The 26,320-nt window shown below is 40.9% G+C and overlaps 1 protein-coding gene across 2 annotated transcripts in view; it reads right to left on the reverse strand.

The window, feature by feature from the left end:
* The window catches only part of LOC110499015 (glutamate receptor ionotropic, delta-1-like), a 424,887-nt gene that overhangs the window by 24,521 nt on the left and 374,046 nt on the right, over positions 1-26,320 (reverse strand). For both annotated transcript variants that reach the window (XM_036955858.1, XM_036955857.1), the window contains exons 12-13: positions 19,377-19,515; positions 1,131-1,326 (exon numbers count right to left, since the gene is read on the reverse strand). In XM_036955858.1, the coding sequence (XP_036811753.1) occupies positions 1,131-1,326; positions 19,377-19,515 (335 nt within the window). The remainder of the gene's footprint in view (positions 1-1,130; positions 1,327-19,376; positions 19,516-26,320) is intronic.

The following is a 26,320-nucleotide window of genomic DNA, read 5'->3' on the forward strand; positions in this document are numbered from 1 at the left end:
TTTGAAGACTGAAATGTGGCAAAAGGTTGCAAAGTTCAAGGGGGCCGAATACTTTCGCAAGGCACTGTATCAGTGCGAATGAAACATTTAACAATATATTTCTACAAGGATGCCATGCAATTACTTCGAACAATGTGGACTGCAAACATGTTCAACATGATAGGGGATAGGTCGACATTTTGTTATTTTGTTTCTGTAGGCTATTTAACAAACTAGGCTATAACGGACTAACGTTCGAAGTGGATGACAAGGCAATACATACAAGACTGTAAATGACCACCAAATGGAGCCATGGAGCACGTTCGGATTGACCAGTGAAGGGTCAAAGCCTTGACACACCTATGCCTTGTTTATTCATCAAAACTAGCCCTTTCACGCTACAGCCAGCTACTGTGCCCATACTTCTGGTTGTGAAAATAGCAAAAATATTTAGGACAAACCGCAAACCAATAGAGCTGCCACCAGCGCTAAGATTTACCATTGTGCTAGCTTTTGTCAAAATAGAGCCCAGAGACAGAAGGTCCCTGATGTGTGTTTTGATGTTGTATCCAAGTAACTTCTACCTCTTATAGTTAACTAACACTAATACTGTCCTGCTAAAAGGCTAATTTTGCTGAGGTTGAGACAAAAAGCCTTTGTTGTGTAGGAGAAAGACTAAATGTGACATAAAGTTAATTATAATGTGTACACAGTACAAATGTGAAGATCTATGATATGTCATTCTACTTCTCAGCATATGGGCAGGCAAAGTATTGTTCTTTCTTGGTAATTTATTACGGGCAGTACATGAGATTAACCAATATAATTGTGACAATGTCACAAAACAGCACTTGCAGTTTATTCAGACAGATAGTCAAAGATTATGTTGAATTTGCCTGTCTAATTTGTTTGAAATACTGTGGAACTACAGGCACAGTTTAAGGGAGAACAGTATGACTCCATACTGTGAAATGACAGTGAAATGACAATGGAAAGATAGATTTTTTTTTGTTGTTGCCAAATATGAAACCGTTGTCTGTTTTTGTTGAAATACACAGTAGCTAAGCAATTACTACTTAAAAGAGTTGCCAGCCTGTACTTAGGCATCCTCTCTTTATTGGCACGCACCTGTTTTGTCTTCGTCAACCTACCTTGCGGATGCCTTCTGAGGGACTGGACACAGAGTAGTCATGGCCGTTGTTCTTGCTGATGGTCCTCCACAGCTCTGCGTATGTGCTGTCCTGCTCCAGCGGGTTGGTGCCCTTGTTCTTGAAGTATTCATAGACGGCTGAGTCTCTCACAGTGCCGTAGGACACATCCATCTGCCTGGACAGGTCCTGGAATGTTCTGTAGAGACAGAGGGAAAAACACAGAGGAATGCATCAAGTCAAGTGTATAACGAGAACAGACACCGTATGTATAGTAAAGTACACTGTAAAATATACTTTGGGGCCTCACGAGTGGCGCAGCTGTCTAAGGCACTGGATTACAGTGCTTGAGGCGTTACTACAGACTCGAGTTCGATCCCGGGCTGTGACACAGCCACCTGCGACCGGGAGACCCATGAGGTGGCGCACAATTGGCCCAGCATTGTCCGGGTTAGGGGAGGGTTTGGGCGGCCGGGAAGTCATTGCCCCATCGCGCTCTAGTGACTCCTTTGGTGGGCCGGGCGCATGCACGCTGACACGATCGGCAGATGTATGTTGTTTCCTCCAACACATTTGTGCGGCTGGCTTCCAGGTTAAGCGAGCAATGTGTCAAGAAGCAGCACGACTTGGCAGGGCCGTGTTTCAGAGGACATTTGCCTCTCCCGAGTCCATACGGGAGTTGAAGCGATGGGAAAAGACTGTGACTACCAATTGCATATCATGAAATTGGGAGTACCTCCAAGTACTTTGTACATGGGTGTTCAACTTATAAAGATGAGTCACTCTAATCAAAATGTTACTAATATAATAGCACTACATGACCAAAAGTATGTGGACACCTGCTCGTTGAACATCTCATTCCAGAACCATGGGCATTAATATGGAGTTGGTAACAGCCTCCACTCTTCTGGGAAGGCTTTCCACTAGATGTTGGAACATTGCTGCAGGAACTTGCTTCCATTCAGCTACAAGAACATTAGTGAGGTTAGCACTTAGGCCTGGCAATTAGGCTTGGCTCGCTGTCGACGTTACCATTCATTCCAAAGGTGTTTAATGGGGTTGAGGTCAGGGTTCGTGCAAGCCAGTCAAGTTCTTCCACACCGATCTCGACAAACCATTTCTGTATAGACTTTGCTTTGTGCACAGCAGCATTGTCATGCTAAAAAACAAAAAGGCCTTCCCCCAAACTGTTGCCACAAAGTTGGAAGCACAGAATCGCCTAGAATGTAATTGTATGCTGTAATGTAAATATTTCCCTTACATTTAAATGTACACACAATATTTAGATCTAATATATAGTACAGTGAAAAGGACAATACAATGTATATAAAATGGCTGTGTCTCTTCACATTCCCCTTTTTGAAGTAAGGGGTTCTTTTATCTGGCTTTTTTAAACTAGTTTTATTGCCAGCTTGAATTGCCTGGGGTGGCAGACAGTTCTATGTAGTCATGGCTCTATTTAATACTGTGTGTTTCCCAGCCTCTGTTCTGGACCTGGGGACTGTGAAGAGACATTTGGTTGCATGTCTTGTGTTGTACCGATGAGTGTCCAAACTGTGTGCCAACTGCTTGAACAGACAGTTCGGTACCTTCAACACATCAATACCTTGCACAAAGACCAATAGTGATGCAGTCAATCTCTCCTCAACTTAGAGCCGGGAGAAACTGACATGCATGTTACTGACACTTTCCTTCTATGTATTGTACATCTAACTGTGATATGTGCTACTTTGTTCTGGACCAACTGTAATTTACCTATGTCCTTCTTTACCGGACATGACCACACAGATAGGCAGTAGTCCAGGTGCGAGAACTAGGGCCTGTAGGTCCTGTCTGGTCGACTGAGATGTCAAGAAGGCAGAGCAACCATTGAGTCTATATGTTTTGACCATGAACACTTGCTATCTAGGGTTACACCCAGCAGTTTAGTCTCCTCAACTGGCTCAATAGTCACATTATTCAATAATAGATCTAAACAAGGTTTAGTGTTGAGTGAGTGCTTTGTCCCAAAGATTAGGTTTTAGTTTTAGATATTTAGCACCAGCCTATTGCTAGTTACCCATTCTAAAACTGACTGGAGCTCTATGTGAAGTGTCTCAGTTATTTATTTTACTGTTGCAGCCAACATGTATACTGTTGAGTTGTCAGCGTACATAGACACACAAGTTATTTATAAAAACAGAAAACAATCATGTCCATAGCCGGCTGCCCTGCGGTACACCACACTCAACTGAATTTGAATGAGTGTCCAGGTACCTCTCAATCCATAATAAGGCAGAGGATGTAAATCCATAACACCTACATTTTTTCAGCTTAAGGTTATGATCAATGACATCAAAAGCTGCACTGAAGTCTAACAAAACAGCACCCAGAATCATCTTACTATAAATGTCTTTCAGCCAATCATCAGTCATTTGTGTCAGTGCTGAGCACGTTGAGTGCCCTTCCCTATAAGCGTGCTGTTGTTCATTTGTTTTCTGTAAGATAACTTTGTATTTCATAAAACACACATTTTTCCAAAAGTTTACCAAGTGCTTGTAACAGGCTGATTGGTCAGCTGTTTGAACCATTAAAAGGTGCTCTGCTATTCCACGTTGAACGTCACTGAGCTCTTCAACTGACAAAGTTTGTCTATGGAGATTGCATGGCTGTGTGCTCGATTTTATACACCTGTCAGCAACGGATGTTAATTTTGGACGGCAGGTAGCCTAGTGGTAAGAGCGTTGGACTAGTAACCGAAAAGTTGCAAGATCAAATCCCCAAACTGACAAGGAAAAATCTGTTGTTCTACCCCTGAACAAGGCAGTTAAACCACTCTTCCTAGGTCATCATTGAAAATAAGAATTTGTTCTTAACTGATATGCCTAGTTAAATAAAGGTAAAACAATACTATATACATGCAGATGTCAGCTGTATGCTCTCAGTGTGAGACAGCTCCAGCTTGGCAGGTGGGTAAGCTGTTGCATAGCAGCGCTCTGTTTAGACACTCGCTGGTCTGTGTCATAACAACAGTCCAGGGGAAATGAAGGTCAACATTTCTTATGGACATCACAAGACAGGAAATAATGATGCTGATGAGTTGTTTGTAAGCTTATTAGTCTGTAAACACCAGATGAGGCACAGGAAATAATTTAAGAGGAGTGGTGAAGGGACATTGTTTTAACGTTAAAGGTGGGAAAGCCTGACTTTTAATCAAAACTGACTCTTAAACAGATTTTGTGCTGGATCAGATCAGGGTATCACAAAAAAGCCAATAACATTTTCACACACCTAATTTATCTCAAAGAGATGTGAGATAGGCAGCTATCATGTCATAAACAATGACCAACACAAACCTCTAACCTTACAGAACAGTCGAGTCTTACTCTATCCCGTAGAGAAATCTACCCACAACTTTCTAATAGTTAGTTGCCTTTCTATAAGGTGGCAGGCAACGCCCACACCTACTTTATCATCGGTTTTATAAAAGAGTGCCAACAATTCTAACTGAACTTGATTGTCTAGAAGGAGTTTTCACTGTGATGAGGTGAAAGATTTCTGATTCAAGTGTGCAATTAAATTAAATTAAGCTCTTCATTATGAGCGACACATTGCTACTTGGTTACCAATGTGTGGAAGAGTAATTAAAATATGCTGTGCGTACGATACACTCTGTGCATATGATACACTCTGTGCATACGATTCACCCTTCACTTTTTCCACATTTTGTTACGTTACAGGCTTATTCAAAAATGATTAAAAACAGGTTTATAGAAATTTTTGCAAATGTATTAAATATCAGACCCTTTGCTACGGGATTTGAAATTGAGCTCAGGTGCATCCTGTTTCCATTGGTCATCCTTAAGATGTTTCTACAACTTCATTGGAGTCCACCTGTGGTAAATTCAATTGATTGGACATGATCTGGAAAGGAACACACCTGTCCATATAAGGTCCCACAGTTGGCAGTACATGTCAGAGCAAAAACCAAGCCATGAGGTCGAAGGAAATGTCCATAGAGCGCTGAGACAGGATTGTGTCGAGGCACAGATCTGGGGAAGGGAGCATTGAAGGTCCCTCTGCAGCATTGAAGGTCCCCAAGAACACAGTGGCCTTCATCATTCTTAAATGGAAGAAGTTTGGAACCACCAGACTTCCTAGAGCATCATTCTTTAGCGATGTTTTTCAGCGGCAGGGACTGGGAGACTAGACAGGGTAGAGGGAAAGATGAACGGCGCAATGTACAGAGCGATACTTGATGAAAACCTGTCCTTGAGTGGCCTAGCCAGAGCCTGGACTTGAATCCTATCGAACATCTCGGGAGAGACCTGAAAACAACTGTGCAGCAACGCTCCCCATCCAACCTGACAGAGCTTGAGAGGATCTGCAGAGAAGAATGGGAGAAACTCCCCAAATACAGGTGTGCCAAGTAGAGGTCGACCGATTATGATTTTTCAACGCCGACACCGCTACCGCTATTATTGAAGGACAAAAAAGGCCGATACCGATTTGGCCGATTTTTAGAATTGATTTGTAATAATGACAATTACAACAATACTGAATGAACACTTATTTTAACTTAATATAATACATCAATAAAATCAATTTAGCCTCAAATAAATAATGAAACATGTTCAATTTGATTTAAATAATGCAAAAAAAAAGTGTTGGAGAAGAAAGTAAAAGTGCAATATGTGCCATGTAAGAAAGCTAATGTTTAAGTTCCTTGCTCAGAACATGAGGACATACGAAAGCTGGTGGTTCCTTTTAGCATTCAATATTCCCAGGTAAGAAGTTTTAGGTTGTAGGAATTATATGACTATTTCTCTCTATACCATTTGTATTTCTTATACCATTGACTATTGGATGTTCTTATAGGCACTATAGTATTGCCAGTGTAACAGTATAGCTTCCGTACCTCTCCTCTCTCCTACCTGGGCTCGAACCAGGAACACAACGACAACAGCCACCCTCGAAGCAGCGTTACCCATGCAGAGCAAGGGGACCAACTACTCCAAGTCTCAGAGCGAGTGACGTTTGAAACTCTATTAGCGCGCACCCCGCTAACTAGCTAGCCATTTCACATCACATCATTACACCAGCCTAATCTTGGGAGTTGATAGGCTTGAAGTCATAAACAGCAAAATGCACGAACGTGCTGTTTGAATGAATGCTTATGAGCCTGCTTGTGCCTACCATCGCTCAGTCAGACTGCTCTATCAAATCATAGACTTAATTATAACATAATAACACACAGAAATGGGAGCCTTAGGTCATTAATATGGTCGAATCCGGAAACTATCATCTCGAAAACAAGACGTTTATTCTTTCAGTGAAATACGGAACCGTTCCGTATTTTATCTAACGGGTGCCATCTATCAGTCTAAATATTCCTGTTACATTGCACAACCTTCAATGTTATGTCATAATTACGTAAAATTCTGGCAAATTAGTTCGCAATGAGCCAGGCGGCCCAAACTGTTGCATATACCCTGACTCTGCGTGCAATGAACGCAAGAGAAGTGACACAATTTCACCTGGTTAATATTGCCTGCTAACCTGAATTTATTTTAGCTAAATATGCAGGTTTAAAAATATATACTTCTGTGTATTGATTTTAAGAAATGCATTGATGTTTATGATAAGGTACACGTTGGAGCAACGACAATCCTTTTTCGCGAATGCGCACTGCATCGATTATATGCAACGCAGGACACGCTAGATAAACTAGTAATATCATCAACCATGTGTAGTTATAACTAGTGATTATGATTAATTAAGTTTAATGATGGGAGACCAGATGCTGCTGGAAGTGGTGTTGGAGTGCCAGTAGGAGGCACTTTTCCCTCTGGTCTAAAAACAAATATCCCAAGGGCAGTGATAGGGACACCTGTGTAGGGTGCTGTCTTTTGGATGGGATGTTAAACGTGTGTCCTGACTCTCTGTGGTAACTAAAGATCCCATGGCACTTATTGTAAGGGGGTTAACCCTGGTGTCCTGGCTAAATTCCTAATCTGGCCCTCATACCATCACAGTCACCTAATCATTCCCAATTTACAATTGGCTCATTCATCTCCCAAGTAACTATTCGTCAGGTTCTTGCTGTAAATTAGAATGTGTTTTCAGCCAACTTACCTGGTGAAATAAGGGTTAAATAACATAAATTGCACACAATCATTAGTTTACAGTTTAGCAAACTGCCGTCTGTCTGAAAAATGCATATCTCAAACTGAAATGGTATTTTAAAGGGCATGCCTGCCACAAACTTGTCGCTATACACTATACACCTATACACCTGTCGCTATACTCTGGTTTAGAAGAAGAATTCATGCCCATTTGTAATGCAACGGATGTGTATTTCACAGCTAATAAATATTTGTTTAAAGGCACATGGATAGTTTGCATTTTGGAATGAGCCCTGAGCATATAGTCACTAATGACAGATTTAATTGAGGTATATCATAACTTGGGCTGTCCCGACTAAATATATTCTTAGTCGACAGAAAGGCATCTGTTTTTTTTTAGCAATCGATTGATTGGTCAATATTTTACCATGTCTATTTTTATATATGTGTTTTAATAAAATAAATGATATACTTGTTTGATGCTGTTTGGTGACATAAGACACAAATGACTCAAGAGGGAGCCAGAGATCAAGATAACCATATCCTCCTCCCGCTCCTGCTGGCTTTCGCTGATTCAGCAATTACACTCCTGAAGGAGTTGGCAAACTTTCTCATGTGGAAAGCCAATTTATCTCAACATTTCTACCAATCTCAATGCCAGTTATGGTTTTCATATGCACATTTTCGTGAAACAGTTTAATTTAATTTATAATAACGTCTTTGTATCTCAAAATCATTGTCATCTGGTTAATTAAAACTATCTAAATCTAAATGAAAATAATACAAACCTAAAAGTTACTTATATTGCCAATGCCGACCATGTAAAAATAGCCAACATAAAGCCAACAAATAAAAACATTGCAGCCTGCAGGTAAAAAAATATCCTGATAAAAATAAATATCTTATAAATCACATTGCTACACATGGCCTGTCTGCAATGAACTTGAAACATTGTATCAGCTATTAACTTGGGTCCAGCCTGAAGCTCCCAAGTGTATAAAATATTCTGGGCCCTCAGAGTTTCCGGTGCCAGTGAGCATGGGACAGACACAGCTGCAGGCCATTTTGCGCAAGGGATAAGAGCTCATCAGGTAGACCTATTTTATGACATTTCCACTGGATCAGAGCATGACATTTTTCCCTTTCACGCTGAGTGGTTATCGAAAGGGAGAGAGCTAAAAAGGTTTTTCTCATACATTGAGGAGCTATTGTCATTCTCAATGGATGTAAAAACGTACTTTGTTTGCTTGCTGTTTCAGGTGAAGAAAACATTGCTGTGGAGAACACAACTCATTAGTGGTAGTGCATTAATCCAATCAGAAATATTATCAGATCACCAAATGTGCACATTTATATGCCTACATTTGCGCTCAGGTCAGGTAGCCTATAGGACTACTTCTATGCATAATCAGGTGCATGTCCTTACTCAACATTGACAGTAGCGCTCCAAACAAAAGACAATAACTAAATTGACTAAATTCTTAAATGGAACGAAATAAACCAAAACTTGTTTCTCACAAGTGTAGCATAGGTTGTGAACTCTGCAACCACCGTGTCCACTCTGACAATGGGAACGGTAAAAGACTGGTTTAATAATATACAGTTGAATTTATAAAAGACAATCATGGTTGAAAATCGCGCACAAGACACGATTTCGACCAAACAATCAACCAGATGACTAATTGGGGTCAGTCCTAATTATAACTAATGGAAAGGTCAGTTTACGGTCTCATACACTGGTACCTAGTATGTTAATACTTTCGTATCAACTAACATTTCAAGGGGTCAAGTGATAACCGTTAGTTGTGTTGCATTAAGCAACATGCAGACACATCTCTTTTTTGGGGTGAGCGGATTCACAATAGGTTGAAATGAAACATGTCTATTGGACTATCCTAATTAAAGCTGATTCGAGCTCATAGAACACGTCAGGTAGTTTGGTGTGTGTGTGGCCAAATAGCTTTATTTTCATGTTACTAAACAAATGCTAATGCCTGGAGTTTGCTAAATGGAATTGGCACTTCGGTTGGAACCGGAGCGAGCTGTGGTCAGATGACATGAAAATAGAGCTCTTTGGCCACGCACACCAGTGGTGGGTTTGGCGTAAAAAGAAGGATGTGATGAGCAGAAAAGAACCCCGTACCTATTGTAAAATATGGTGGTGGATCTGTGATGTTTTGGGCTATTTTGCTTCCACTGGTCCTGGGGCACTTGTTAAGGTCAACAGCATCATGAACTGTACACAGTACAAGTACATTTTAGCTCAAAACCTGGTTGCCTCTGCCAGGAGGCTGAAACTTGGCTGCAAGTGGATATTCCAGCAAGACAATAACCCCAAGCACACATCAAATTCCACAAAGAGAAGGTTAATTGACCACAAAATCAACATTTGGCAATGCCCATATCTGCCTCTAGACTTGAACCCCATTGAAAACCTGTGGTTTGAATTGAAGAGGGCAGTCCATAAGCGCATGCCAAGGAGATCAAGGATCTGGAAAGATTCTGTGTGGTGGAATGGTCTAAGATCCTTCCCAATATGTTCTACAATAAAAATATGTTCTACTATAAAACATTAGAAAAAGGGTCAGTGCCTTTATCCTGGTCAATAATTTTGAACCCTGTCTTTTTGAGAAGAAAAGTTGTCGAACAAAATCTCTTTCTCTGAGCAAATTGCATTAGCATAGCATCATGAAATAGTTTAAAAAAAAGGTTAGCATAGAATATAGCCCAGTATTTGTTTTATATATTTTATCCAGTTTACTAGAAAATCTAGAAATACTAAATCCTGTGGGTGTTACGATATTGCAGACCTTAAATATGGAATCTCACATAGGGGATGAGTGTGAAGTTTTCATTTTGTGGATATGCATTACATGGACACTGCATTAAGTCAAACCACGACCATTTAAATGATTTAAGATGCCCTCAGTGGAAACTTGAAATGCTCTAAGTTACTGGCCTCAATATAACTGCAAGCACAGCTGCATTTTCACTGGCTCAATTGGACAAAAAAAGGGGGAAATTGAACAGGTACTTTCGTGCCCTTGCCCAAAAGCAGATAACAGAAACATGCAGCTTTAAGAAGTAACTAACAAAAGCTACAAGTCACTCACTTCGTTTTTTTTTTCGGTCTTCCAGACCCATGTACATTGCCTTGTTAATCCCAGGGTCCATGCCTGGGCCATTTGAAACACAGTGAAAACACAAATAAAGATACTAGCTGTATCTGTGACAATGGGATAGTGCTAGAAAAGCATGACCATGTGCATCAGAGATCAATCACCCAATCTCATTTGGCTACATACTGCAAATATTGAATTTTATGCTAAGGTCAATGTTTGTGTTTTATCATTGAATTTAGGTGTAGGATAATAGCAGCATGATGCCTGCTTTTTTTTTGGGGGGGGGGGGGACACACCAGCACCCAGCACGCAACAGCACCCAGGGTTAGTGTAGAATACATGGGATACATGGGATGTGTATATAACAGTTTGAACACATCTACTCATTCAAGGGTTTTTCTTTACTTTTAATATTTTCTACATTGTAGCAGGTATTCAAAGGTGTGCTTTGTCAAAAGTTAATTTGTGGAATTTATTTCCTTCTTAATGCATTTGTGACAAGGTAGGGGTGGTATACAGAAGATAGTCCTATTTGGTAAAAGACCAAGTCCATATCATGTCAAGAACAACTCAAATAAGCAAAGAGAAACAACAGTCCACCATTACTTAAAGACACGAAGGTCAGTCAATTCAGAAAATGTCAAGAACTTTGAACGTTTCTTCAAATGCAGTCGCAAAAACCATCAAGCGCTATGATGAAACTGGCTCTCATAAAGCCCGCTATAGGAAAGGAAGACCAGAGTTACCTCTGCTGCAGAGGATAAGTTCATTAGAGTTAACTGCACCTCAGATTGCAGCCCAAATAAATGCTTCAGAGTTCAAGTAACAAACACATCTCAACATCAACTGTTCAGAGGAGACCGCGTGAATCAAGCCTGCATGGTCAAATTGCTGCAAAGAAACCACTACTAAAGGACACCAATAAGAAGAAGAGACTTGCTTGGGCCAAGAAACACAAGCAATGGACATTAGACCGGTGGAAATCTGTCCTTTGGTCTGATGAGTCCAAATTTTATATTTTTGGTTTCAACCGTCATGTCTTTATGAGATGCAGATTAGGTGAACAGATGATCTCTGCATGTGTGGTTCCCACCATGAAGCATGGAGGAGGAGGTGTGATGTGTGGGGGTGAATTGCTGGTGAGTGTGCCTTGAATGCCTTGAATTATTTTATATTCAAGGCACACTTAACCTGCATGGCTAACAAGCATTCTGCAGCAATACGCCATCCCATCTGGTTTGTGATTAGTGGGACTACCATTTGTTTTTCAACAGGATAGTGACCCAACACACCTCCAGGCTGTGTAAGGGCTATTTGACCCAAAAGGAGAGTGATGGAGTGCTGCATCAGATGACCTGGCCTCCACAATCCCCCGACCTCAACCCAATTGAGATGGTTTGGGATGAGTTGAACCACAGAGTGAAGAAAAAGCAGCCAACAAATGCTCAGCATAAGTGGGAACTCATTCAAGTCTGCTGGAAAAGCATTCCAGGTGAAGCTGGTTGAGAGAATGCCAAAAGTGTGCAAAGCTGTCATCAAGGGAAATGGTTGTACTTTGAAGAATCTAAAATACAAAATATATTTTGATTTGTTAAACACTTTTTGGGTTACTACATGATTGTATGTGTTATTTCATAGTGATGTCTTCACTATTATTCTAAAATGTAGAAAATAGTAAAAAATAATGAAAAAGCATGGAATGAGTAGATGTGTCCAAACTTTTGACTGGTACTGTATATGTGTGTTGCTTAGTGCTTTTTGAAGAGGCCTTCAACATATGCAAAACTACACTTCAACATTCATGAATATATTGGTCATCAGGTTTACTTTGAGTAAGCACCAAAACAAGTGAGTAAGAATATCTGCTGTATGTGTCTACTTGAATAAATATAACAATTTATTTTGCAACACAAGAATGTATTGAAGATGAACTGATGGAAAGTCATCTTGGATTAGATTTTCTTGAATATAGTTAAAAGAAGCAGCTTGGAAAATTGGCATGTCACCATAGTGTTCAGACAGTCAGTGATATCCGACGTGACAGGCTTGATGACATACTTTAAAGGAAGACACTAAATTAAACATTTGACGTACAATCAAAAAGCCCAGATTTCAGAAATCAAAATCGTTCCAGACCGTCACATTCCCATAATAATAACAAATGTCCATATTAAGGACATGATTGATGTCAAACTTGTGTAATGTTGAACGAGTGTCTCTAGATTAAACGCAATTTTCAATCAGGAAAACCACTCACTGTCAGTTTATGAGATACACCACCCTGTTCACGAAAATGGATCGCTCCTACAGACTGAGTCATGCGGCCATTGCTTGCTATATGAAGTAGGCAGACAGGCATTGACGGATTCAGTTACTCTTTGATTGAAAGTTAGAACGGGCAAAACTAGTGACCTAAGCCTACTTTGAGCATGGTATAATCGTCAGTGCCAGGGGCGCTGGATACAGTATCTCAGAAACATCCGCCCTTTATCCGGGTTTACCGAGAATGATGCGACAAACATAGAGACGTCGAAGAAGAATGGTTAGAATCCTGCAAGCTTACAGGCGGGCCACACACAGACATATAATGGGGTAGTATAACCGTGGTGTGCAGAACGGCATCTCGGAATGCACAACTCGTTGATCCTTGTCACGGATGGGCTATTGCAGCAGAGGACCACACCGGGTTCCTCTCCTATCAGCTAAAAACAAGTAGAAGCGGCTCCAGTGGGCAGGTAATCACTAACATTGGACAATTGAGGAGTGGAAAAACATTGCCTGGTCCTACGAATCCCAGTTCCTGTTGCGTCATGCGGATGGCAGAGTCAGTATTTGGCGTAAGCAGCATGAGTCGATGGACCTACACTGCCTGGTGTCAAATGTAAGGGCTGGTTGAGGTAGTGTACTGGTGTGGAGAATTCTTTCCTGGCACGTTAGGTCACTTGATATCAATTGAGCAACGATTGAATGCCACAGCGTATCTGAACATTGTTGCGGAACAAATCCAAAAGAGCATCTTTGGGATGCGATGGAACGGGCTGTTCGCAGCATGAATGTACCGCTGTCCAATCTGCAGCAACTGCGTGATGTCATCACGTCATCATGGACCAGCATCCCTGTGGTTCCCGACACCTTGTAGAATCCATGTCCCAAAGAATGCAGGCTGTTCTGGAGGCGAAGGGGGGGGGGGGGGGGGGGGGGGTTCTGACCCATTACTAGATACGTGTACCTAATAAACTGGCCGCTGACTGTACAGCACATTTGCACTGTAATAGTACATGAACACATGTACAGGAGTTATTTGTTGTTTGCCAAGCATCTTCCCATGGCAAAAATCTAAGCAATCAAGACCCCCCCCCCTTCTCTCTCTCCCCATTAGAGGTCACTTTAAAATCAATCAATTATTCAGTTAAATGTTTTGCATTCTCCACACATGTATTCAAAATGTGAATAAGAAATACACCGTGGCCTGCCAGACAAATTACACACTGGACATTGTGAGCATCTTCGTGGTGGCTGCCTGGTCTGCGAATACAAATGAGGTTTGAACAAGGTTGGTTAGATCTACATAATCCACTGATCAAGGATAAGAGGGAACAGAGAGAACAAAGCTGCAAAAATCAGGATGAAAAGATAATTATGACTTTGATGACTCACCAGCTTTTGGTTTTTGGATGCCTAAAATGTTCTTGTTTTATCTTTTGCCTCTGTCACTTGACACCTTCTCAAATATATTGCACCCACTTCACAGAACGTAGGAGCACTTGTTTCCCGTGTTTCAATAAACGGACAACAAAATCTAAAGTCATTAAATGATTAAACCATTACCCAAAGTTTGGAGTACAAAACCTCTCAAATGACATATGTCACTAAATTCACACACAGTCAATGCAACTGCATATTACTTAGTGGTAGGCATGAGTGCGTTACTGTGTGAACGTGAATGCACACTTGTATGTTTTTACATGAGTGGGGGCTTTTTCTTTGTTCTTTTTTCCTTCACCTTTATTTAACCAGGTAGGCTAGTTGAGAACAAGTTCCCATTTACAACTGCGACCTGGCCAAGATAAAGTAAAGCTGTTCGACACATACAACAACACAGAGTTACACATGGAATAAACAAACACGCAGTCAATAATACAGTAGAAAAAAGTCTATCTACAGTGTGTGCAAATGAGGTAAGATAAGGGAGGTAAGGCAATAAATAGGCCATAGTGGTTGAAGTAATTACAATATACCAATTAAACACGGGAGTGATTGATGTGCAGAAGATGAATGTGGAAGTAGAGATACTGGGGTGCAAAGGAGCAACTCATGGGGCTACTCATGATGCCACAGGCTAATGCACATACATCACTATTAACACCTGGTGAAAGCTGCCACTGGTTGTACTGTAGCTTCTGATCTAAAAAATACAATGGGAGAACCTTCAGAGGCTCATCGGTGTGGGATGGGAATCATGTCTCCAATGTACTTTCCAATATATACAGTGGGAATCATAAGTATTCACCCCCTTTCAGATTGTGTTAAGTTACAAAGTGGGATTGAAACATACTCAATTGTGATTGTTTTATAATTGATCTACACAAAATACTCAAAGTGACAAGAAAATTCTACAAACTTAAATAACTAAAATAAAGTTGTTGCATAAGTATTTACCCCCTTTGCTTAGGTAAGCCTAAATTAGTTCAGGAGTAACATTTGACCTAACAAATCACATACTGTAATAAGATACATGGACTCACTCTGTGTGAAATAATAAGGGTTGACATGATTTTTGAATGACTAACCCTTCCTCTGTCCCCCATACATACATCAGTAAGGTCTCTCAGTCAAGTATTGAATTTCAAGCACAGATTCAACTACAAAGAACAGATAGCTTTCTGAAAGCCTCATATAGAAGGCCTGTGATTGGTAGATGGGTAACAATTAAACAAACAAAAAAAGACATTAAATATCTCTATAAGCATGGTAAAGTTAATAATTATGCTATGGATGATGGAATAAACCGTCAAGACACATCAAAGATACAGTTGTCCATCTGAACTGAAGTGCAGGATAGGAAGGAAACTTTGCTTTTAGGTTGTCACCATGAGGCCAATGGCTGTTATGGGAGAACACTGAGGATGGGGAATCACGGCAAAGGGATAGACTTTTTTGGTCTAAATGCAAAGCCTCATGTTTTTGGGGAAAATCCAACACAACACATTACTAAGCAACTGCCTCCTTATTTTCAAGCACGTGGTGTCTGCATCGTGCTATCGGTACGCATGACATCGGCAAAGACTGGGGAGTTGTTCAGGATAAAAAGAAACAGGATTGAGGTACGCTCAGGCAAAATCCTGGAGGAAAACCTGCTTCACTCTGCTTGACACCAGACACTGCGAGAGGAATTCACTTTTCAGCAGGACAATTAACCTACACCACAAGGCCAAGTTGCTTGCGAAGAAGATAGTGAATGTTCCTGAGTGGCCAAGTTACAGTTTTGACTTAAATCTGCTTGAAAATCAATGGCGAGACTTGAACATTGCTGTCTACCATGATCCCCAATACCTTGACAGAGCTTGAAGAATTTTGAAAAGAATAACGAGCAAATATTGCACAATCCAGGTGTGCAAAGCTTTTAGAGACTTACCCAAGAACACAGCTGTAACCACTGTGTTTCTAAGTATTGACTCAGGTGGGTGAATACCTATCTTATCAAAGTATATTAGCGTTTTATTTTTCATGAATCTTATAAGTTTCCTGCCACTTTGACATTACATATTTTGTCTGCAGATTGTTGACAAAAAAAGTACACATTTTACTACATTTTAGTCCCACTTTGTAACACAATCAAATCTGAAGAAATCCAAGGGAGGTGAATACTTATGATAGGCACTGTTTCCCGTATCTACCCGTTCCACTAGCTATCCACAACCACTACCTACCCTTTCCACTAACTCTGGGTCAGGTTGACATAAATCCACAGCGACAGTTGCAAGAGCCCAGTGTGCGATTCAGCCATAGTTCCACTAACAGGAGGATGAATGATCAGGATGGCTATAAATAAAGAGCCTCTCCCAACAGCAGCAGCAACAGAATGGCAAGAGCTCTGTCTCCATTACATAATGTACCAAGAATACAGACAGAAACAATGTTCTGAAAACATCTTCAAAGAGTATCTTAAATAAAACATCACACTCTTATGCCCCCCCCCCTGCAAAGAAAAAAGCTTGCACTTGCCTTTTCCTACTACCACTGACTTTGCTGAGGACTACTTTATTGAGGAAAAATGGAGTTACTACGAGTGCAATATGTGGCTGTCTCACCTAACCATACACATTGGCGCTCTTTTTTCACACACCATTTGCACAACATCAGCATAATCACATACAATCGGACATCAAAGCCACAGCGCCCGAGCAAATATACATTGTACGGGGATAAGCGGTGGATAACATTTGCAGATCCGAAGGCAAACAAAGATGGGATGGTAATCTTGAAAGATCCAACCGCATGCCTCCATGTGTGAGGTCCGTCTGCGTGTGTCTGTGTGTTTGTGAGCAGGATGGCAATGTAGGCACATCATTATTAAACATGGATTCGACTGGACGATGCCATGATGTTTGTCTGGCATTTCAAACAGTTGGCATATGCCAGCGTTGTGGAGTATCACCTTCAGAAGGAAGGTGCTGTGTTAGATGCTACCGAACACCACAATGATGCATTAGACATGTCAAGTCATTTTCAGTTAAACATTTTGTGGATGACACTGTGGAGACTTGTGCTGTACTATAAGTTCTGCCACCCATGTTGCTACAGGATGAATGCCCTGCATTACGACTCTGGCTAATAAAGAAGCATTATACCTAACGCATTGCTGCGTTAAGTATAAGTTTAATTTGTATTTTCCCTTTATAATGGTGAACGGGAACTGTTAGTGGTAGTTTTCTGACAACTCCACTGTGATGTTAATCACAAATAAAATCAAATAAAAACATTGATTAAGGAAGTTTTTTCTTTAACGTTAACGATTCCATTTCCGTTTAAACGTTTAAACTTTTAAACGTTCACATCCCTAATATACAGTGCCTTGCGAAATTATTCGGCCCCCTTGAACTTTGCGACATTTCAGGCTTCAAACATAAAGATATAAAACAGAATTTTTTTTTGAAGAATCAACAACAAGTGGGACACAATCATGAAGTGGAACGACATTTATTGGATATTTCAAACTTTTTTAACAAATCAAAAACTGAAAAATTGGGCGTGCAAAATTATTCAGCCCCCTTAAGTTAATTAATACTTTGTAGCGCCACCTTTTGCTGCGATTACAGCTGTAAGTCGCTTGGGGTATGTCTCTATCAGTTTTGCACATCGAGAGACTGACATTTTTTCCCATTCCTCCTTGCAAAACAGCTCGAGCTCAGTGAGGTTGGATGGAGAGCATTTGTGAACAGCAGTTTTCAGTTCTTTCCACAGATTCTCGATTGGATTCAGGTCTGAACTTTGACTTGGCCATTCTAACACCTGGATATGTTTATTTTTGAACCATTCCATTGTAGATTTTGCTTTATGTTTTGGATCATTGTCTTGTTGGAAGACAAATCTCCGTCCCAGTCTCAGGTCTTTTGCAGACTCCATCAGGTTTTCTTCCAGAATGGTCCTGTATTTGGCTCCATCCATCTTCCCATCAATTTTAACCATCTTCCCTGTCCCTGCTGAAGAAAAGCAGGCCCAAACCATGATGCTGCCACCACCATGTTTGACAGTGAGGATGGTGTGTTCAGCTGTGTTGCTTTTACGCCAAACATAACGTTTTGCATTGTTGCCAAAAAGTTCAATTTTTGTTTCATCTGACCAGAGCACCTTCTTCCACATGTTTGGTGTGTCTCCCAGGTGGCTTGTGGCAAACTTTAAACGACACTTTTTATGGATATCTTTAAGAAATGGCTTTCTTCTTGCCACTCTTCCATAAAGGCCAGATTTGTGCAATATACGACTGATTGTTGTCCTATGGACAGAGTCTCCCACCTCAGCTGTAGATCTCTGCAGTTCATCCAGAGTGATCATGGGCCTCTTGGCTGCATCTCTGATCAGTCTTCTCCTTGTATGAGCTGAAAGTTTAGAGGGACGGCCAGGTCTTGGTAGATTTGCAGTGGTCTGATACTCCTTCCATTTCAATATTATCGCTTGCACAGTGCTCCTTGGGATGTTTAAAGCTTGGGAAATCTTTTTGTATCCAAATCCGGCTTTAAACTTCTTCACAACAGTATCTCGGACCTGCCTGGTGTGTTCCTTGTTCTTCATGATGCTCTCTGCGCTTTTAACGGACCTCTGAGACTATCACAGTGCAGGTGCATTTATACGGAGACTTGATTACACACAGGTGGATTGTATTTATCATCATTAGTCATTTAGGTCAACATTGGATCATTCAGAGATCCTCACTGAACTTCTGGAGAGGCACGCCCAATTTTTCAGTTTTTGATTTGTTAAAAAAGTTTGAAAAATCCAATAAATGTCGTTCCACTTCATGATTGTGTCCCACTTGTTGTTAATTCTTCACAAAAAAAATACAGTTTTATATCTTTATGTTTGAAGCCTGAAATGTGGCAAAAGGTCGCAAAGTTCAAGGGGGCCGAATATTTTCGCAAGGCACTGTACCTGGAAATAGATTGGAAATTCTACGGAACGTTTAGCTCTATTCAACATACCCCCCTAGTTTTGTAATAGTCTGCTGTGAGTCTTTAAGAACATCTACTGTATTACAGTGCATTGACCACTCACAGTGCTTGACCCCCATAAAACACTGACTGACAACACTGTTGTGAAAAGCCGACAACAAAAGCCAATGAACTCCCCTCTAGATGGTCTTTCTAGTCCTTCAGTGAAGACAGAACATTAGCCAGTCCCACAGCGGGGAGAGCCAAAGTCGTCATTCATGAATTGATCACCCAGATTAACAATACCTTGACACTTTTATGCAGGAGGGGAATCAAATTGATTCATGGTGTGGAGAGTGGAAAGGAGTGACCTACCGTACGTTGTTGTCCATGCGGGAGACGGTGAGGTAGGCTGCCAGGTTGGCCGTGTAGGAGGAACATACGATGAGGGTGAAGAGCCACCAGCTTCCCATGACGATCCTCAGGGCCACAGAGCTCACCACGCTGTCTCCTCCTATAGAGGACACAAAGGACATGTCAATATCCCGACTAGGTGGAAGATGGAGCATCTACAGTTATGAGGTTTCTAATAGGTTGAGGAGGAACAAGCAGCTGGGAAAGTGGGTGGATGTATATAGAAAATGCATTTGCTTGACAATATACTGCACTAAGAAAACAGAATATCTTGACCAAATCCAGATCATGCAAGAGTGATCAACTTCAAAGGCTCTATAACTTGGAGAAATTTGGTTTGGGAAATAATTTGACCGATATGATTTGTGTGCTATATGCTAACCCTGTTGCTATGGTGTCTACTAATGTTATACTCTCACGTCCGTTCCCTATTTTGGGGGGGATGTAGACAAGGGGACGGCCTATCCCCATTGTTAATAATTCTGTCGCTAGAGCCTTTAGCACTACATCTAAGGCAGAATGTAATTGCGTAGCCTACACTAATTAAATCTTCCTCTCATATCACATCATATCACTTATATGCGGATGATAATCTCCTATATGTGTCACATATCAGAATTCAATTTCATCTTTATTATCCACATTTGAAGAATTCAAATTGCTGTCCGGGTATAAGATAAATTGGACAAAATCAGCAATAATGTTTCTTAATGAAGCGGCCAAGAAAGTTTCACTTCCCTCAACAACTCCTATGAAAACACAGTTTCCCTTATTTGGGTATTAGTATACAAACATCTCTGCATGGTCTGGTAAAGTTTAATTATGAGAACATTTTCAAGGAGGTTTGAACGAGTTTTCTTTGCAAACTAGAGTTGCTGTCATACAGATGAATGTGTTGCCACATATTAGTTTCCTGAGCATGATGATCCCACTCCCTCCACCAGTAGGCTATTGGGGAATGATTGATATACGTATACGTGAACACCTTAGGAATGGCAAACATCCAAAGATTAGGTTTGAGGTGTTACAACAACAGAAGTGTAATGGTGGACTTACATGGCCAAATTCTTGTGTTTACAGTTATGCCCACACATATCATTGTTTGATCAGTCTACCTCATTCTCTTGGAGAACTATTTGGGAAGAACTTGTTTCACCTATTAGATTGCAGGATGTGTCATTTTCTGGTATATCTAATAAGAAATGCATGCTGTATTTTGGTTCTATTATTTCTAATACAATAGAGAACTTAAGGAAGGTTGAGAAGTGTGTAGGTGGTAATTGGAAGTTGCATCTCCGTACCCCTCCATGCCATAACTATTATTTCCGGTAATAAACCTTTGAGTCTAGAGCCTGGTCTGCAAAATGGGTCAATAATCTAGGGGATATATTCAACTCAAAGGGTCTATTTAGTTTTCAGGAACTCTTCGTTTTGATTTGCCAGGGTCGTCATTCTTGCTATATCTTAGACTGCGGTCAGCGCTTCGTGCCTATGGGATCCCATGGGGTACAAGTTTGGGAAGGCACCCGGTGATAGAGTGGATTTTTACATTCCCGTCCAGAGGTTTTGTGTCCGCTATTTCTTCTCATCTTCAACTACAGTGCCTTGCAAAAGTATTCGGCCCCCTTGAACTTTGCGACCTTTTGCCACATTTCAGGCTTCAAACATAAAGATATAAAACTGTATTTTTTTGTGAAGAATCAACAACAAGTGGGACACAATCATGAAGTGGAACAACATTTATTGATTATTTCAAACTTTTTTAACAAATCAAAAACTGAAAAATTGGCCGTGCAAAATTATTCAGCCCCTTTACTTTCAGTGCAGCAAACTCTCTCCAGAAGTTCAGTGAGGATCTCTGAATGATCCAATGTTGACCTAAATGACTAATGATGATAAATACAATCCACCTGTGTGTAATCAAGTCTCCGTATAAATGCACCTGCACTGTGATAGTCTCAGAGGTCCGTTAAAAGCGCAGAGAGCATCATGAAGAACAAGGAACACACCAGGCAGGTCCGAGATACTGTTGTGAAGAAGTTTAAAGCCGGATTTGGATACAAAAAGATTTCCCAAGCTTTAAACATCCCAAGGAGCACTGTGCAAGCGATAATATTGAAATGGAAGGAGTATCAGACCACTGCAAATCTACCAAGACCTGGCCGTCCCTCTAAACCTTCAGCTCATACAAGGAGAAGACTGATCAGAGATGCAGCCAAGAGGCCCATGATCACTATGGATGAACTGCAGAGATCTACAGCTGAGGTGGGAGCCTCTGTCCATAGGACAACAATCAGTCGTATATTGCACAAATCTGGCCTTTATGGAAGAGTGGCAAGAAGAAAGCCATTTCTTAAAGATATCCATTAAAGTTTGCCACAAGCCACCTGGGAGACACACCAAACATGTGGAAGAAGGTGCTCTGGTCAGATGAAACCAAAATTGAACTTTTTGGCAACAATGCAAAACGTTATGTTTGGCGTAAAAGCAACACAGCTGAACACACCATCCCCACTGTCAAACATGGTGGTGGCAGCATCATGGTTTGGGCCTGCTTTTCTTCAGCAGGGACAGGGAAGATGGTTAAAATTGATGGGAAGATGGATGGAGCCAAATACAGGACCATTTTGGAAGAAAACCTGATGGAGTCTGCAAAAGACCTGAGACTGGGACGGAGATTTGTCTTCCAACAAGACAATGATCCAAAACATAAAGCAAAATCTACAATGGAATGGTTCAAAAATAAACATATCCAGGTGTTAGAATGGCCAAGTCAAAGTCCAGACCTGAATCCAATCGAGAATCTGTGGAAAGAACTGAAAACTGCTGTTCACAAATGCTCTCCATCCAACCTCACTGAGCTCGAGCTGTTTTGCAAGGAGGAATGGGAAAAAAATTCAGTCTCTCGATGTGCAAAACTGATAGAGACATACCCCAAGCGACTTACAGCTGTAATCGCAGCAAAAGGTGGCGCTACAAAGTATTAACTTAAGGGGGCTGAATAATTTTGCACGCCCAATTTTTCAGTTTTTGATTTGTTAAAAAAGTTTGAAATATCCAATAAATGTCGTTCCACTTCATGATTGTGTCCCACTTGTTGTTGATTCTTCACAAAAAAATACAGTTTTATATCTTTATGTTTGAAGACTGAAATGTGGCAAAAGGTTGCAAAGTTCAAGGGGGCCGAATACTTTCGCAAGGCACTGTATTAAAGGAGACTCACATTAAGCATCTCCAATCCAAAATGTTATCTAGAATCGGCTTCCTATTTCGCGACAAAGCATCCTTCACTCATGCTGCCAAACATACCCTCGTAAAACGGACTATCCTACCGATCCTTGACTTTGGCGATGTAATTTACAAAATAGCCTCCAACACTCTACTCAGCAAATTGGATGCAGTCTATCACAGTGCCATCTGTTTTGTCACCAAAGCCCCATATACTACCCACCACTGCGACCTGTATGCTCTCGTTGGCTGGCCCTCGCTTCATATCCGTCGCCAAACCCACTGGCTCCAGGTCATCTATAAGTTGTTGCTAGGTAAAGCTCCACCTTATCTCAGCTCACTGGTCACCATAGCAGCACCCGCACGCAGCACACGCTCCAGCAGGTATATTTCACTGGTCACCCCCAAAGTCAATTCCTCCTTAGGCCGCCTTTCCTTCCAGTTCTCTGCTGCCAATGACTGGAACGAACTGCAAAAATCACTGAAGCTGGAGACTCATATCTCCCTCACTAGCTTTAAGCACCAGCTGTCAGAGCAGCTCACAGATCACTGCACCTGTACATAGCCAATCTGTAAATAGCCCATCCAACTACCTCATCACCATATTGTTATTTATTTTATTTATTTTGCTCCTTAGCACCCCAGTACCGCTGCTTGCACACTCATCTTCTGCACATCTACCACCCCAGTGTTTAATTTGCCATACTGTAATAATTTTGCCACTATGGCCTATTTATTGCCTCACCCCACTTATCATACCTCATTTGCACACACTGTATATAGACTTTCTCTATTGTATTATTGACTGTATGTTTGTTTATTCCATGTGTAACTCTGTGTTGTTGTTTGTGTCGCACTGCTGCGCTTTATTCTTGGCCAGGTCGCAGTTGTAAATGAGAACTTGTTCTCAACTAACCTACCTGTTTAAATAAAGGTGAAATAAAAAAATAAAAAAATAAAGATCTTTCAATGGTTAAAACATTGGTACATTATGGGAGGGGACAGCGTGGTTATGAAGCTACTGCATCTCAGTGCTAGAGGCATCACTACAGATCCTGGTTCGATTCCATTCAGTATCACAACCGGCTGTGATTGGGATTCCTATAGAGCAGCGCACAATTGGCCTAGCGCCATCCGGGTTAGTGTTTGGCTAGGGTAGGCCTTCATTCTAAATAAGAACGGACTTGCCTAGTTAAATAAATGTTAAATAAAAAAATAACTAATAAAAGTATTGACTGGGACAATGTCTGGGAAAATATATTTCACTCATCAATGAACCCAAACCATCAATTAATTCATTTTAAACTTTGTCATAGATCGTACCGGAAACGATTTGTAAGATTTCATGCAAAACAGGCTCAAAGCCTATATACTGCGACCTAACCTCAATACACTTGGCACATACAAACATATCGTATGGGATTATCCTGAGGTTTGTGAATTTTGGAGAAAAGTGTTGTATATTCTCTCTGACATGATTTATGAAACTGTACCCCTTGAACCAATTCCGCTGTTGCTTAATGATGACGCAGGCATGCAGCTAAGTGAGAAACTGTGAAAAGTTTGGCTGGCTGGACTGCTGCCAAAAAAAACATGCTGTTCAGTGTTGGTTGCCATCACATGACCTTCATACAGTATGAGGAAATGGTGAGCATACTTCCAGGACGTTATTATGTTGGAGTTATCGACTGCCCGTATGAATAAAGCCAGTCCTAGCACTTTGGAAACATGGAAAGCAGGCGCCTCAGAAATCTCTAAACTGTTGGATATGATGTAGGTGTGTGATGTAAAATGCTTACTTGACGGTGTTGTTTTAGCAAATGACTTCGCTGTGTCTATTCTAGTGTAGTGTGTGTAGTTTATTTCAATTTGCTTAAAACTTTTTTTAATATATTTTTTAAATATATATTATGGGTTTGGCGATAGGGTAGGTCCGCCAGAGGTATGTGACCCAACAAAAAACAAATTGTTCACAAAAAAAAAAGGTTCCATAACTTTCAAGGAAAAACGGGGTTATAACGAACCATTGTTTTCCCATACAGTAAAAAGTGTCCACTTGAAATAGTGTCCAGTAGCGAAGGACCAACAGGACCAGAGGCTTAAAAGGGTTCAATGGGCTCTCCACCAGGAGGTAATACATGTAGCTGGGGGTTCAACAGGACTTGCTGACACACTCATTTAGTCCTTTTGCCAGTCTTGGATTCCAACCAACATATCCTATCTTTTCTTCATTCAGAGGCACTTTAACTGTGTTCTTGTGAGCTTAACAAGCTTGAAATGCAATCACTATGTTACATGGACTGTATACTAGAGTTCTCAGCCTGAACCTGACGGAACCCGACGGCCCGGGCCCGGTCTTGTTTTTGTGATTAGGAATCAATTCACTTGTAAGACCTGGCCGGCCTCAAATTCTGTGAATTGAATCAGGTCGGTTTCGGGCTTGCCGTGCTGTGTTGAGAAAAATACTGTGTGTCCTTTTAGCTTACTCCGTCTCTCTCTCAGCTGCAGCTGCCACTAGAGGCGCCAGGATTCCAATATTGGCTGGGCCAGAGAAATCTGTGGCCATGACAAAACTTTTTTTTTTTTTCAGATTTTTTTCAGTGTTTCAAATTGCGATATGAATAGGGTGGAGGGCACTCGGGAGAAGGATGATCCACAAGATCACGACATGCAGCGCATCTCAGTAATCAGGACAAGCCCATATTCCAATGGCATCTGTTAACGCCGACGCCGACACATCCAAACAAAATACACCCTATGTACACCCTTGTAAACTATCAAAAGTAGACCCTTAACTGATCCAACTGTTTTGCTAATCAAACATGCATTCAAAACACAGGGCTTTTGAGTAATTTATTCAAATGGATGTTTGGCAGAAAATGTAGTTATTGATTTACTGTTTAATTTCTCAAGGCTTCGTTGTTATTTCATTTCAAAATTTAAAAAAATGACTTGATTGTATTTAAAGTTCTGAATGACTCGTGTGCTGTGTCATGATGTAATGATTGATTGATTATATTGAAGTAGGCTAAGTTACGTTAAGACAAATAAAACAGGACACTCTCGTACAGCTCGACGGTGGATAAATGAAGGCTAATACAGGAGTCAATAGCAAAATAATACACTTGATTTCCTCTACATTATTTCATCAGTGATCAGATCAGTGATAGATGAGCAAACAAGTAAATCAGCTACCACCTTCACTTGCACACCAGAAAAATCAACAAACCAAATATACAGACGGAGATTCAGTAATGCAAAATCACATTGATTGATGATCAGACGAGTCACAGGCTTTCGGTTGAGAGTTGGACAGCCTACTACGCGACTGAAGAGCAAAATCCACTTGTTAAACTACATAACATGATAGCATTATGTTCTGATCAGCTAATATATGAGCAAAGGAGAATAAAGATGATCATGAGCACTCACCTCAACTTAGCTGACATTTCCCAACCTAATTCTTAACAAATATCCAAACGGAAATTCTGTGAAAAAAATCGGACATTGATTGATTTATCAAGACAAGTCCCCGTTTTGAAGCAGGGCGGCAGTGCTGTCCCAATCAAAACGGTGCTGAAATGATCACCTAGATGACCACACATGACTTGCTTTAAATTAGTATTACAATTGACTTTGGGAGTTTCAGTGAAAGCAGGAATTTGAAACATGCCTTC

Source organism: Oncorhynchus mykiss, chromosome 20 (genome assembly GCF_013265735.2).
Source record: "Oncorhynchus mykiss isolate Arlee chromosome 20, USDA_OmykA_1.1, whole genome shotgun sequence".
NCBI classification, from domain to species: Eukaryota; Metazoa; Chordata; class Actinopteri; order Salmoniformes; family Salmonidae; genus Oncorhynchus; species Oncorhynchus mykiss.